The 13,480-nt window shown below is 42.4% G+C and overlaps 1 protein-coding gene across 2 annotated transcripts in view; it reads right to left on the reverse strand.

Moving 5' to 3' along the window:
• The window catches only part of BDNF (brain derived neurotrophic factor), a 49,764-nt gene that overhangs the window by 30,274 nt on the left and 6,010 nt on the right, over positions 1-13,480 (reverse strand). The window contains exon 1 of one of the 2 annotated variants that reach the window (XM_084852762.1): positions 208-335. The exons of the other annotated variant lie outside the window; for it this stretch is intronic. Within the exon in view, the coding sequence (XP_084708888.1) occupies positions 208-288 (81 nt within the window). The 5' untranslated portion in view covers positions 289-335. Of the gene's footprint in view, positions 1-207; positions 336-13,480 lie in introns of those variants that run through there. 2 annotated transcript variants of the gene reach the window in all.

Below are 13,480 nucleotides of genomic sequence, written 5' to 3' on the forward strand. Positions count from 1 at the left end.
TATGCAAAAGTTTCCTTAGCTCTTTTAGAACAAACTGTTATTCTTGTACAGTGTACTTTTAGGCTTGGGGGTTAGGAGCAGCATGGAAGGAAGTGAGATTGGGATTAGGATGGAGGTGGAAAGAGTGGGGCTGGGGATTCGGATCGAGGGGTAGGGGTGAAATTTGGGGATAATAAGAGGGATGTGGAAAGTGTGGGGTTGGCTTACCTCAGGCATCTGAAAGACTGGACTAATTCTGAAACTCACAAGAGGGGTCTCTCCCTGCCCTCCTTGCAGAACATGCAGCATGGGCTCCAAAAAGGAAGTCTAGTATCTTCTAACTCCAACACAGCCCCCTTACCCAAAGACTAGCTGCATATTTATAGGATCCGCCCTGTGGAACCAACACTGTGGCATGGGCCACTTTAGGACATTAGACAAGGATGAAAACAAAGGGCAACCACCGATAAGCACGATGCACTTGTATCCCTTGGAACGGAAGGCAGAAAGGCAGGATGGGGGCTGTGAAACAAAGGTGAGGCACAGAATTTCAGACTATATCCACTTTCTATACTTTAACCTGTTGCATCCCTAATTCTCTGTGACAGAAACAATACAAGTGATTAGCACAGTGATCAGAAAAGGTACGAATGACACCCTGCCCAGTTTGAAGGTTGACTTGGTATGATCAGATGACTCTCTGCTGGGGCTGCATGCAGGTCCGTGGAGGCTCCTGCATGCAACTGGGTGCTAGATTTGGGCTGGGAGGGAGTCTAAGGGCACAATCCTATGTATGTTTAAACAGAAAAAAGTCCTGCAAGTCCCCAGCCAGCCATGCTGGTTGGGGGGTGCTGGGAGTTGTAGGAATTTTCTGTTGAAACATGCATAGGTTTGCACCCTAAGTGGGGTAATTGAACTACACTAACCTCTCTTGTGACCTGAGGTGGTTTGTAGGGGATATTTTTGGCCAGAAAACCAAACTAGACATTGGGGGCTTTTCTAGATGATGCTTTTAACCTGGAACTTTACCGAGGCTTCTGCTTCTGGATTCTTTGTGGGATTGAGACTGGCTCCTTTACATGTCTTTTTTTTTGGGGGGGGGGGTCTTTCTCTGCCTTTCTATGTGTGCCATTACACAAGCACTAAATGGTGCTGTGATATAGCGGAAATGTGCAAATACATCAGGGTTCCATGTCGCCATCCACAGAAATAACAGTCTTTCCTCATTAGAAAAAACAAACAAACATGCTACAATGGTTGCAAAGCACAGGAGAGACCCAGCAGGATGATGATGTCATATAAAGCGTCCGCAAACTACCATTAGTGAGGAATCACCAGCGCACAATAAATGCCTCAAGTAGAAAGGTTCTCATAGAATAGTAATAGAACAACAACAAATAGGGTTAGAAGGGGCCTATAAGACCATCGAGTCCAACTCCCTGGCAGAAAGCATCTCACCTGGCAGAAAGTGACTAGATAAGATGGACTAGTGGTGGTAATAACTTCTACTGCGGTATTTAAAGTACTGTTTGAGGCTCAAACTATGCAGGTTTACAGAAATGGTGTATGTGCACAAAGTTGATTAACACTTCAGGCTGTTAATCCACCTAGCCATAAGGGTCCCTGATGGGTGGAAAAGCAATTAATCACCCGTCCCCCCAGCACTGTTGCCACAATCAACTTCACGGCCCCCAACCTGAATGCACCCACCACCCACATGCACACACAAAGGGGTACACCAGGAGACTGGGTAACAATGCTGACTACATTGCAGGATTATCAAACGCTACTCTCTCAACTTCTGCTCCCAGCAATATGGGTATAAATAGACTGGGCCACTTTTCAGGGATGATAGAACTCACTCTCTCAGCCCCAGCCCCCAGCCATGGATATATTATATCCATTATTATGGATATAATAATAATTTGCATGGGCAGGTCCCCCCCCCCCATGTTTACAAACTTGCTGGGGTGGGGGGAATGTTGCATGAAATAAGATCTAGGTTAGAAAGAGCACAAACTCCTGTCTTTGCAGCTAAGCTTTATTTTGGGGCGGATAAACTATGCCCAATCCCATCTACATTAAAATTCTGGAATCACTTCTCCAGCAGAGACAGCATGCACACACACACCGGATTCAAAATGAACCAGGAAATCCCTTCTCCAGACAATGGATAGGTAACTCTACTTTTCAAAATAGATCTGAGGTTTCCTAAATATCTATCATCACTGTGATTTCACTCATCTACAGGGTTGCTTCTCCCAGAACAATGGGGCAAATTTTGCCTGCAGTTCTACAAGGCCTAGAAGTTTGCTTTCTTTCCCTCTCCCCACTTTTGAAAGGCAAAATGAAAACTGGGTCAACTAATGGTGCAAATGGGTGGAAGGTGGAGGTGGTAGCTCAAATCTGGGTAAATCCCAGCCAACCGAGCAATATGGCAATTCTAGGAACAGGTGTGGATCACACTGAACATTGCCTACATCACATTCCCAGGAAAGCCTTGAATTTTCTTAATCATTAATTGACAGGAAGGGGGTTGCCCAGTATCTGCAATTCCCAGAAACATCAGATTGTTTGGTGATAACAGTTGTTTGGGGCTTGGATCCTGCCAGGATTTGGCCAAAAGCCTGGTTATTTGAAAATTCTACTTTGTAGAAAGCTTCAACAGTTCTATATTTGCTCCGTATCATGTAAAGTTATTGTCTCACAACAACCCAGACAAGATCTTCATAGGCAAGATTTTCATACAGTGACTGGGCTGCCTTCGCTTGTTATCCAGATGACTGGCTAATGGCCCCAGATAAGCAGTTGAGTCAATGGGAGCAAATGGCTTCAAGAGATCCAGATCTCTCTCAACAAGTGTTAGCCATCAGAGCTTTGAGAGGGTATCCTCCTTCTCCATGAGGGAGGGGATGGTGTGTATGTAGAAACTGCAGTTTGGGAGACAGAGAAGGACAGAAGGAGAGAGAGGCAGCTGAAGGCTGGGCTGCTTGTCTTTGGAGATCTGATGTGAGGTAGCAGATTTTCAGCCTGACAAGCCTGGCTTGCCTCCCACTTACGCTCTACTTGCACATTTGTAAACAAACCAAGTATTACAAAAATGGCATACTTCTTCAGTGATCTCTCCTGCAAAGGAAGCCAAGCCCTGCTAGTGTGGCCGGTAGAGCTTCTCACAAAGCAGGGAGTATGTAAATACTTTCTCTTACAGGTAGCCCTGGTCTTTTTAAAAGTTAAATCAGTTTGGAACAAAGTTAAATGAATGGAGCAGATGGTCCCAAAGTCATACATTTGTGTTCTGGGCTCATTAATTTGAGCTTGGCTACATGGCCAGAGTTGGTGATGTGACTTGAATTCCCACTTCTGCCATGAACTCATTTTGGAGCTTGATTTCTGAGTTTGCTTCCAGGCAAGGCGTTTATTGTGCAACTGCTCTGCCTCATTCAGGGAATTATACAGGGGGTCCAAATATTGTCTTCCACTTGAAACCCTCCCATGTCTTCCCACTGTTTTCTCTTACCAAAAAAATGGTTAAAAAAAGAAGACAGAATAGCTGCATGATGCCTTCCGATTGGTACACTAGGAGCCTTTTGTCTGGAAGCACCCTGAGCCTCTATTCCCCAGAGAGGAAATGGGAAGATCAGTAACCTACATCACAGGCCTTTTTGTAAAGGTGAGCATGATACAGTTTGTAAGAGCTTCATAAGTAAGTGCTATGAATCCTTTTTGGTTTGGGCTGGCATCCCCGTAGGAATGAAGCAAGTTGTTGTTTTAATTCAGTATATATTAAGTGTGAACATTCGAGATAGCATGGGATAAAATGTACCTGATAAAACAAATACATACATATATAGGTCTGTCTATGATTCCATTTGTAAAATTGTACAACTTAGATATACAGTCTCTTCAAATTATATTCAAAAACCATTTAACTCATCTCAATTCTCTTTTAATGTGTTTTAATAACCCTCTAATTCATACAAAGTCATACATACACACCATCCCCTCTTATTTCATAAAAGGTTTAGAAACTTCAGCCAGTACAAAATGCAGCAGCCAGATTTGTTTCTGGAGCCTTCTTTACTGATCATATTGCTCTTTTGTTCCAACTGCACTGGCTCCCAGTTAATTTCTGGGTTCAATTTGAAGTGGTAGTTCTTATCTACAAAGCCCTAAAGGTACAATCCTATGCATGTTGAGACAGAAAAAAGTCCTACAACTCCCACAGTTCCCCAGACAGCCATGTTGGCTGGGGAATGGTGGGAGTTGTAGGACTTCCTGTCTAAACATGTATATGCTTGCACCCTAAACCATCTGGGACCAGGATATCTGAAAGACCGCCTCCTCCCATATCATCCTGCTCACCTCCTGCCTTTAACATTGGAGGTCCTGCTATGCATTCCACCACTTTGAGAAGCATGGGTCATTGAGACATGAGACAGGACCTTTTCTACTGCTGCACCTAGATGATGGCACTCCCTCTCTAGAAAGATGTGGCTGGTTCCACCTCTTTTAAGCTTCAGGTGCACTACTAACATCTTTTTATTCCACCACGCTTTTCATGTGGTTTAATCTTTGTATCTCCCTGCTTTTTAAGTTGGAATTAAGAAGAAGTGCACTACTAGTTACCTAGGTGCAAAAGAAAATAAATGAAGTGATATTAAACTTGCTGAGGGGACTAACCATGGAGGAAAGAAAGCATTGGTAAGAATACAAAATAACACAAGTCAAAGTTCCACTGGGTTTGCACCTGCTTATTTGATGATTCAGTAGAGGAGGAGTTGCCAACTGATATTGTTTCCAGGCAGGGCAATCTTATGGGGGTGGGAGTGAGAGAATCCAAGGTAGAGGAATTGCCAGATCCAAAGCCCAGCAGAACCAAAGCCTTCCCTAATCTGCTCACTCAAGTTCCTTGTTTGCTGTTACTGTGACAAGGGCAGTAGAGGTTTCCACACCTGGAATCGGGAGGCTTGCAAGGATGGGCCTCCTTTTCCACCCATGGACTTCCCTCTCTGCAGACAGAGAGGGAGATCTGCTCCATCCTATGGTCTCTGGGATACCCTTAGAGGGGAGAGGGGCTCAACTGAGCCTAAGGCCTCATGACTGGGTGAAATATCATCGCAAGTTACAAAGTTTATGTAGTCAAGTAAAGGTGTTGTTGTTCAGTCGTTCAGTCATGTCCGACTCTTCGTGACCCCATGGACCATAGCACGCCAGGCCTTCCTGTCCTGTGCTCTCTCCCAGAGTGTGCTCAAGTCCATATTCATTGCATCGGTGATGCTATCTAGCCATCTCATCCTCTGCCGTCCCCTTCTCCTTTTGCCTTCAATCTTTCCCAGCATCAGGAGGTAAATTTAGATAAAGAACATGATAAAACCAACACAAGAAGAACCATTAGAGTTTGCAAAAATAAAAGTAGGAAACAACATTTCCTTGAAAAGGGAGAGGAGAAATAAACTGGAAAATTACTGGGAGAAAGATATTTACGGAGTGGTTAAAGTACTCTTTGATAATTGACAATGTCTGTAATAACAAACACCTCTTGGGAAATAAGAAAAACTGTACACAGAATCAGGCTGAAATCATGACTAGAAGGGCGGAAAGGTGTGTATGTGCGCGTGTGTGTAATTGAGAATCAAAGGTTCCACAAAGAATTTAGTTGTAAAAAGCATGGCATAGTGCTGAGTGGATAGCTTGAAAGAAAACATAGTCAGGGACAGGATCTCAAAAATGATGGAAAAATGGACACAGGAGTATCTGCCCAATATGCAAGAGGGGCAGGTTGAAAAAATGTGAATCTGTGGCACAGGAAGTTGAGTAAGATCAGCTGCAGAGTTGGGAAAATAGTGCTTCAGTTTAGGAAGCAGGACAGGAACCTTTTCAGCAGCGTCATGGGCTGGGCCTGGGTCTTCTCCTCAGATTCAGCACAAGGTCCATGGGAATAGCCCACAGGTGGGAAATGTGGCAGATGCAAAATGGTTCATCTGGAGCACATGAAGGAAAAGAGGGCCTCTGATGTTAGAGAAAGAGGCCAGTAGAACATGCATAGCTCCAGGCAAATGTTGCCTTAGTATTGCTATGGTGGAGGGAAGGAGGGTGGCAGTCTTAATGGGCAAGGATGAGGAAAGAGTGTGAAACTGGAAAACAGAAAGGTAAAAATGAGATTTCTTGGGATCTGTCAGAGTGCATTTATTGAGATGGACATAAAGCCGAGCCAATCCTGGTGAAACATCTGTAGGTTTGGAAAGACCTCAAAGGGGTTGTCTTCTCTTGATGCCAGCAGTCAGCCAGTTGAAGTGAGCAGGTAACAGTAATTGTATATCAACAGATGTATGGGCATATAGCCCTGAAGGGACTTACAATCTAAAGTTATGTGCACGTATTAGATAAACTGCCGTGTCAATGGGAGTATGCATCCGTGGCAAGAGTCCAAGATCCAGCTTGGATTTGGCAGTAAACTCAACCTCTTTGTGTGGCCACATTTCCCATGTTGATGTTGATTATGTCAGTTCAAGAGGTGTGGCCATTTATCCCTTGCTCCTCTCATGAGATCACACATGTGCAGAAGTGATCTTCTCACTCAGTTGCTTTTATAGCCCTTAGTATGAGAGGAGCTGGATATAGGGGTGAAGCTGGGGATGGGAAAGAGAATTCTTGGAAAGGCAAGCTGACTGCACAGTTCTGACTCCAGATTGAAAACATTCCTGTAGTTGGGATGATGATGATGATTCTATTTCAAAACTATCATTTATCCTGCCTCTGGGTAGAATAAAGTGTATTATGTGCTGCATGTACACAGTCCTAAGGAAACGAAAGCTGTCCACTCTGTAAGGCAGCTGATAGTGGAGAAGCTTCTGTGGTTCACTCTTTTTGCATTCCCCAGTCTCTTCCACTGCTCAGCCTTTTATTCCCTTCCGTTCTACCCCAGAGTCAGAAAATCCTCTCAGCAAACCCAGGCAAGGTTGGCAACCTTTTTATAGCATCATGATACATAACACAATTTTTAAAACTCATGAATTTAAATTCCTAGTTTTAACTATTTTAGCCCAGAGTACTGCTTTTTAAAACACCAGGCGGGTTAGTTATGGCATGCTTAACTGAGCCATACAGGTAACTCGTATTCCATAATACATTATATGGATTTATGATACAATATTGCGGGGGGGGGGGTGTAAAAAAAAAAATCCCACTCTATAACCAATCTGTGGGATATTGACTTTAATTATTGCATTAGCATAACATCACCACTTATGACATCATTGTACTGACCATTATTAGTTAGTACAATGATGTACAATTATTATTATTATTATTATTATGGTACATATTAAACACTTATTTGTTCATGATGAAAACTGAAGATTGGCCTAACAGAGAAAAAGTACATAACTAAGACAGGAAGAATAAGAATACACCATCAGTGTGCATGGCATGGCATTTTAGAAAGTTGTACAAGGAGTTTATAATCTAAATTCAGCACAAGGGAAACAAAAGAGAAAGAGGAGCTAAGTGGAGGCAGGATAAAAAGGGAAGCAATATGTGGGTATTTCAGTACGTCTTTAAGTTTAGTTACAGGCCAAGTTACAGCAGGGCATGGGAACATGAATGGGAATGGGGTGTAAATATATTTGATTCTAGAACTTCATACAGTTCAGATTAGGAGGCTTCAAAATGGTTTTTAAAGGATATTTATACCAATAACTATTTCTCTATTGTTAAGGAACAAAAGAAAATAAGATCCCCAAATACAAAATTTTCACTCAACTAAGAAAAATTCAAAGCCCAATACTGATGGTGAACCTTCAAACACTTTATTTCTTTAGTGGAGCAGACTTCTTGCTTTACCCTCATCCCTCCAGACCCCTTCCCACAGGGGAGCTATAGGTTTGCAAAATATTACACACATTTACATACTAAGTTGTAGTCATGATGTTCAGACAAAATAGAAATCTGTTCATAGAAAAATGATGGTTTTGATTGTAGAGAATTATAGTTTACCTTCAAGAAAGGGACAATCCCCTAATCATAGAGATAAACTATATGGGCTAGTCCAAAGCTTATATAGGGTTGCCAGGCCATAAGAACATAAGAAGAATCATGTTGGTTCAGACAATTCTGTTTACACAGTGGCCAACCAGCTGTCTGGGGGAAACCCACAAGCAGGACATGAGTGTAAGAGCACCCTCCCACCCATGTTCTTCAGCAACTGGTATGCATAGGTATACTGCTTCTGATATTGGAGGTAGCATATAGCCATCAGGACTAGTAGCCATTGATAGCCTTATCCTCCAGAAATTTGTCTAACCCCCATTTAAAGTCATCCAAATTGGTGGCCATCACTATGAATTGTGGTAGAGAATTCTATAATCATGCGCTGTGTGAAGTACTTCCTTTTATCTGAATCTCCCACCAATCAGCTTCATGGGATGACCCCAGCGAACATTAGGTTCTTATTCAGTTTACCGACTGAACTCTCTTTTGAACTTTCACACAAAGAAGGAACTGGGAACTAGTAACCAACATCAGCACTATCAAAATCTGGGCAGAATGTACAGAGTAGAATGTACAGAGGCAATGTCAAAATGATAAGCCAATTAATTAATTGCACTTGTTTCAAAATTAGAATGCAAACAGTGTATTTTTTCTACTGGGCAGAAGCTCTGGGGAATGTAAAACAGAGTGAATAAGGTGTGGTGTCTAGAATTAAGGCATCTATGAACCAACCATAAACACAGGAGCAGGAGCAATCATTCTTTAAAAACCTCACAAGCTTTCCTGCTAAATTGTTTTCTTTCAACTGGATTTTTTTAAAAATTTAATCAGAAAACAAATCCTTTAAGAGGCTTTGCATCCTTGGTACTTGATGCATGCTTTCAGCATAGAACCAAGGCTTGGTGGCACCTGTAACAAGACCCAGGAAATTTAATTTGCAAATAGTACTCTCCTGTTGAAAGCAGAAAGATAAACAAGTATGTGGTTAGTGATGCTGATCCTTGACATTTGACTGTTTATTCCATTGAAAAGGTGGAAAGGAATCAAAACTCGTTTTACTGGGTTATTTTAAGAGGTAAGGGGACAAACACTGTCCTGTCATGGTTTGTGAGATCGTTGTGCTTGAGCAGTATATGGCCTTGTCTTAAGCACTTCAAGGCTCAGTCCTATGCATGTTAAGACAGAAAAAAACTCATATAACTCCCATGCTGGCTGGGGAAATGCTGGGAGTTGTAGGAGTTTTTCTGTCTAAACATCCATAGGATTGTACCCTCAGTGTCCTTATGATGCAAGTCTAAAGATGTGAAGTGGTGCTAGTTCTAAATTGATTACTGGCAGAAAACACGGCAGTTAGCACTGGAAGGAAAAGAACTACTACTACTAACTGGGTGTCATGAGCAGTTCTGGGATATAGGAGTAACAGCAAAAGCGACTAGAGTTGTATGTGTTCAAGAATTAAAAAATGGAAAGGATTATAGAAAAAAAGTGATTTCTGTTCATTTTTGCAATGGTGACTATCATATCAATTCAGACTCAAGACATCTTTGGAAGAAGCAAGGGAGAGGGAATCCTCCAAAAGAATCTCCAAGAGTTTTTCCCTTGATAAAGACCAAGTGTCAAAACGCATTGGGAATTCAACTGGTGCAGCTGTTTCTTTTTTGACTTTGAAATCTTGGAGGACCAGACTGGTGCCCCAAGAAGACTGGATTTGGCTGGAGGTTCCCCGTCCCTGTTCTAGGGGAATGTGCAGGGCAGATCTGTCCAGTTCTGTCCCACTTGCTCCAAGAGCAGGTCACGTTCATTCCATTGCTTAGCAGAAAAGGATCCCACTGCTAAGCTGAGTTTATAAAGACCCACAAACTTCAGCTGGTCTGTACTGGCTTAAATACAAATACTTAAAACTTAATTAGTTTTTCCTTTCGACTGCTAGCATAAGAAAGTTTTTCCCTGTAAACATGTTTAATGGGCTTTGGTTCGAAGCCAATATGCTGCTTATTAATAAAGGGCAAACTACACATTACATGCAGTTCCTCCACTCAAAAATTGCAGCCTCCCAAAGCTGCTTTTCATTAATATAAGCAAGCAAGCAAGCAAATAAATAAATCTGGCAGGGCTACATTGCACACATTTGCATGTACTGTACTGTGTAGTTTGCCCCTAAGGGTAAAAAGGAAAGGGCATATTATTTCAGTACCCCTCGTGTCAGTGACATACAAAGACAGTTTGTTCTTTCTCCTAAGTCAGAGCTCAGTTTTACTTCATATTCGGAACAAAACACTCCAAGATACAGTTCAATTTGGGGTAAGAGAGCGTGCCAGCGTATAAAGTTGAGATGATTGAGGGTTGTTCCATTAAGCTGCTATTTTGCAGTGGGGGATGGGCCTGAGTGCTCATAACAATTATGCGAAAACAAGTCAATGCAGGTTAGTAATTAACCTATTAAAAGGGATATATCCGCTCACACAGGAGCCTCTGCCATGCTGAACAGCACACAGAGCAACATTTCCAATGCAGTCATAAATCAAAGGCTGAAAACAACATCTGTAGATATTAAAGCGGCAGCCACTTAAAACGAGAGTAAGCATTGCAGCTAGTACTAAAGATATCCTTTGCTCACTGTAAAGTAGCATCCTGTTGACCTCTTTTTCCAAGAAAATAGCTTGACCTTATTCTAGCCACAACTGTTTAGAGGTACAGTTTTCCTCTCTAATTTGAGTTCACTGGTACTGAAGCAAAAGGTTGGTTTGGGGCGCAGAGTTCAATATATGTGCAATTATGGGAAACACACATCAACAAAATCTTTCTGTTTTTAACTATTTAACTGAAAGATCCCCCCTTTTATTTTTAACGTCATTTTTGGATACATTTTTCTTTGTCAGGAGTATCAAGCAAGTGGCACTGTGATGTGGCCATAACAAATGACCAGGACTGGGAAGTCTGCTCATGTACAATGCAATCCTATGGATGTATACTCAGAAGTACTCCTAGGTATATGAGTATAGGATTGCAGCCTTAAGTGAGAAACACTGGCCCGTTTCAAACTTGGGGGAGCTGCTTTGGTTTTGGACCTCAAATGCTCTTGCCCTCATTTCCAGGAAGTTTTTTTTTTATACTACCAATATAAAACTATTATCAAACTTACATTTAAATACACAGCAGAGGGACTTTTGTCCTCCCCTGCTACGCACACACTCTTTTGCCTTCAGTCAAGTTATTTGGCTCAGAATAAAATGTTTGAGTCTTTTGGCTTGTTATGCCAACCGCAATTTAGAGCCTCCGAAAGATGACATCCTCCTTGTAACAAGAAAAATAGGGCTCTAACAGAGAGAGCAATTTTTTAAAATGGGTTTTCCAGCTGTGATTCAGTGAAGTCGAACACTAAGTGGCAGTACTACAGAGGGAAAATTGTTCCGTGTTGTTGAGTCTCAAAGAAAGGCCTTTCTTTTTATCTCTTTTCATTAAATAAACAATAGTGAACAGCTCTTTTTCAATTGCCTCATATTGGGAGTTAAGTAGCGGTTTTATCTTCCGTCTTGAGTAAGACAGACTGGCCTGAACTCAGAGAGTTATATTTTCACTGTTCTCTCCGAGCAGGCCTCTAATCCTTCTTATCAGAGACAGACCTAACACTAGATGCAGCTGGGCTTAGGGCAAAGGAGGTGGACAGTAAGTGGGTAGAATGGCCAAATACAAAAGAGAGCAGGTCTCCTTGACAGTTTGCGTAGAGGAGAGGATTTAAACAGGCGCCGCTTTTCTCACACATACATGACAAGCTGCACTTACTGTGAGCCAGTACTGGTTTGAGTGTCAATCAAGGGCTGGGGAGGCTGGGGTTTAAATCCCCATTCAGCCGTGAAGATCACTGGGTGACCCTGCTAACCTACCTCAGGGGGTTCTTTCTTGTGAAGATAGAAAGTCTCTGTGTGTGTGGTGGTGGCGGGGGAGAGATAGGAAAATCATGTATGGCTGTCCCAAGCGTCTTGGGGGAAGGCCTGGATAAAAATCCAGTGTTAAACAAAACCAAAAACCCCTGAAAATCCTTCCTCCATGCACATGATTGAAGGGTAGGGGAGCCTTGACCTCCTTTACTTCTGGTCACCTGTAGGTGGGTGTACATCCCGGTGTTTTTAACTGCCACCACCAGGGGCGCAGTGAAAGCTGACAGGAGCAGAAGAGGGCTACTATCTGAGGGAGTTCAAACTGTTCTCCTGCATAGCCTTCAAGCAATCCTCTGGAAATGCGTTGCTTCCTGAGCCTCTGTCACCAGTTTTCATCACTGGTTCTGAATATGGGGAAAGAGAGGATGCAAGTAGCAATCCCTGACTACATTTAGAAACCCCATTGACAGCATGTAAGAGTTTACAAAGCCCCTTGACATGCAAGTCACAGCAGTACAGCTGACGTATGGCAGAAGAAGGTAGGCAAAGAGCAACTTAGGACAGTTCATGTCACAGGGACAGGGGGCCGGTGCTCCCCTGCGGCTTTGTCCTGCATCATTTAGGTAACTTCAAAACAGGAAAGATCGTGTAGGAGACTCCAATGTGTAGGAGAGACCTATTTCCTATGCCAGTGTCTAATTCAGATTGTGTGTGTGTGTGTGTGTTCACATACATACATACACAGAGAGAGACAGAGAGAGAGACAGAGAGAGCATGGTAAGGAACCACACTGCCACCCCTTCTCCCATGACTTCTCCCATCATTGTACTGAAAGAATGTAGGTTTACTTATTTCCATAGCCCAGTGTGGCTTATAGGCTCAATTCCCCATCACAAATGTTTTAAAAACAAATATAAATGTGAAAATATCTAACCAACTAGCCTTGTAATATATCAGCTATTGAGCCAAAGACCAGAGGTGTGCACGACCAAGTGCACATCTCTTTCATTTACAGAGATGGGCAAGATGGAATTAGCTGATATTCATGTACTAAAGATACATAACTCCACCTCATATACATAGGCATGTCAGAAAGGAATATCAGACAGAAACTGTGTGGCCTCAGGAAGACAGTAAGATGATGGTGGATAATCATGGGATCTCCTTGCCAAAACTGAACATAATCAACAAGTATTCTATAGACATCTGCCAGTACATGATGATATATGACCAAAATCTCAATATCAACCAAATAAAACATGGGGATTGAAAGGGATCTACATGGTACATTTTCCTTTGTTAGTCTAAATAAATAACCAAGACCCCAAGCATACTTGGTGCCATGCCTAATCTGAAAAACAAATTGGTAAACATCCAGACTTCTACACCAGACCAATGTCCCTTCAACAATCTTCCTCTCAAAGCTGTGGAAATCAGCTAGGGAATCAACACCAAGGCTAGATGAAATGTACCTCCATCCTGAGCACATGGCAAAGAGGTGCAGAGTTGGGGGTTGGAAAGATATTTCAAGTTGTGTGTGTTAGGGATGTATGGATTTTGTTAAATCTGTTCCGTCTGTGTTTTGTGGTTTGTCACGCGTTTTTTGTTTGGTCATCTGCTCATTGACAGAATTG

The sequence above is a fragment of the Heloderma suspectum genome, chromosome 1, assembly GCF_057233095.1.
Source record: "Heloderma suspectum isolate Gila_16-S chromosome 1, 16-S_ref, whole genome shotgun sequence".
Lineage (NCBI taxonomy): Eukaryota > Metazoa > Chordata > Lepidosauria > Squamata > Helodermatidae > Heloderma > Heloderma suspectum.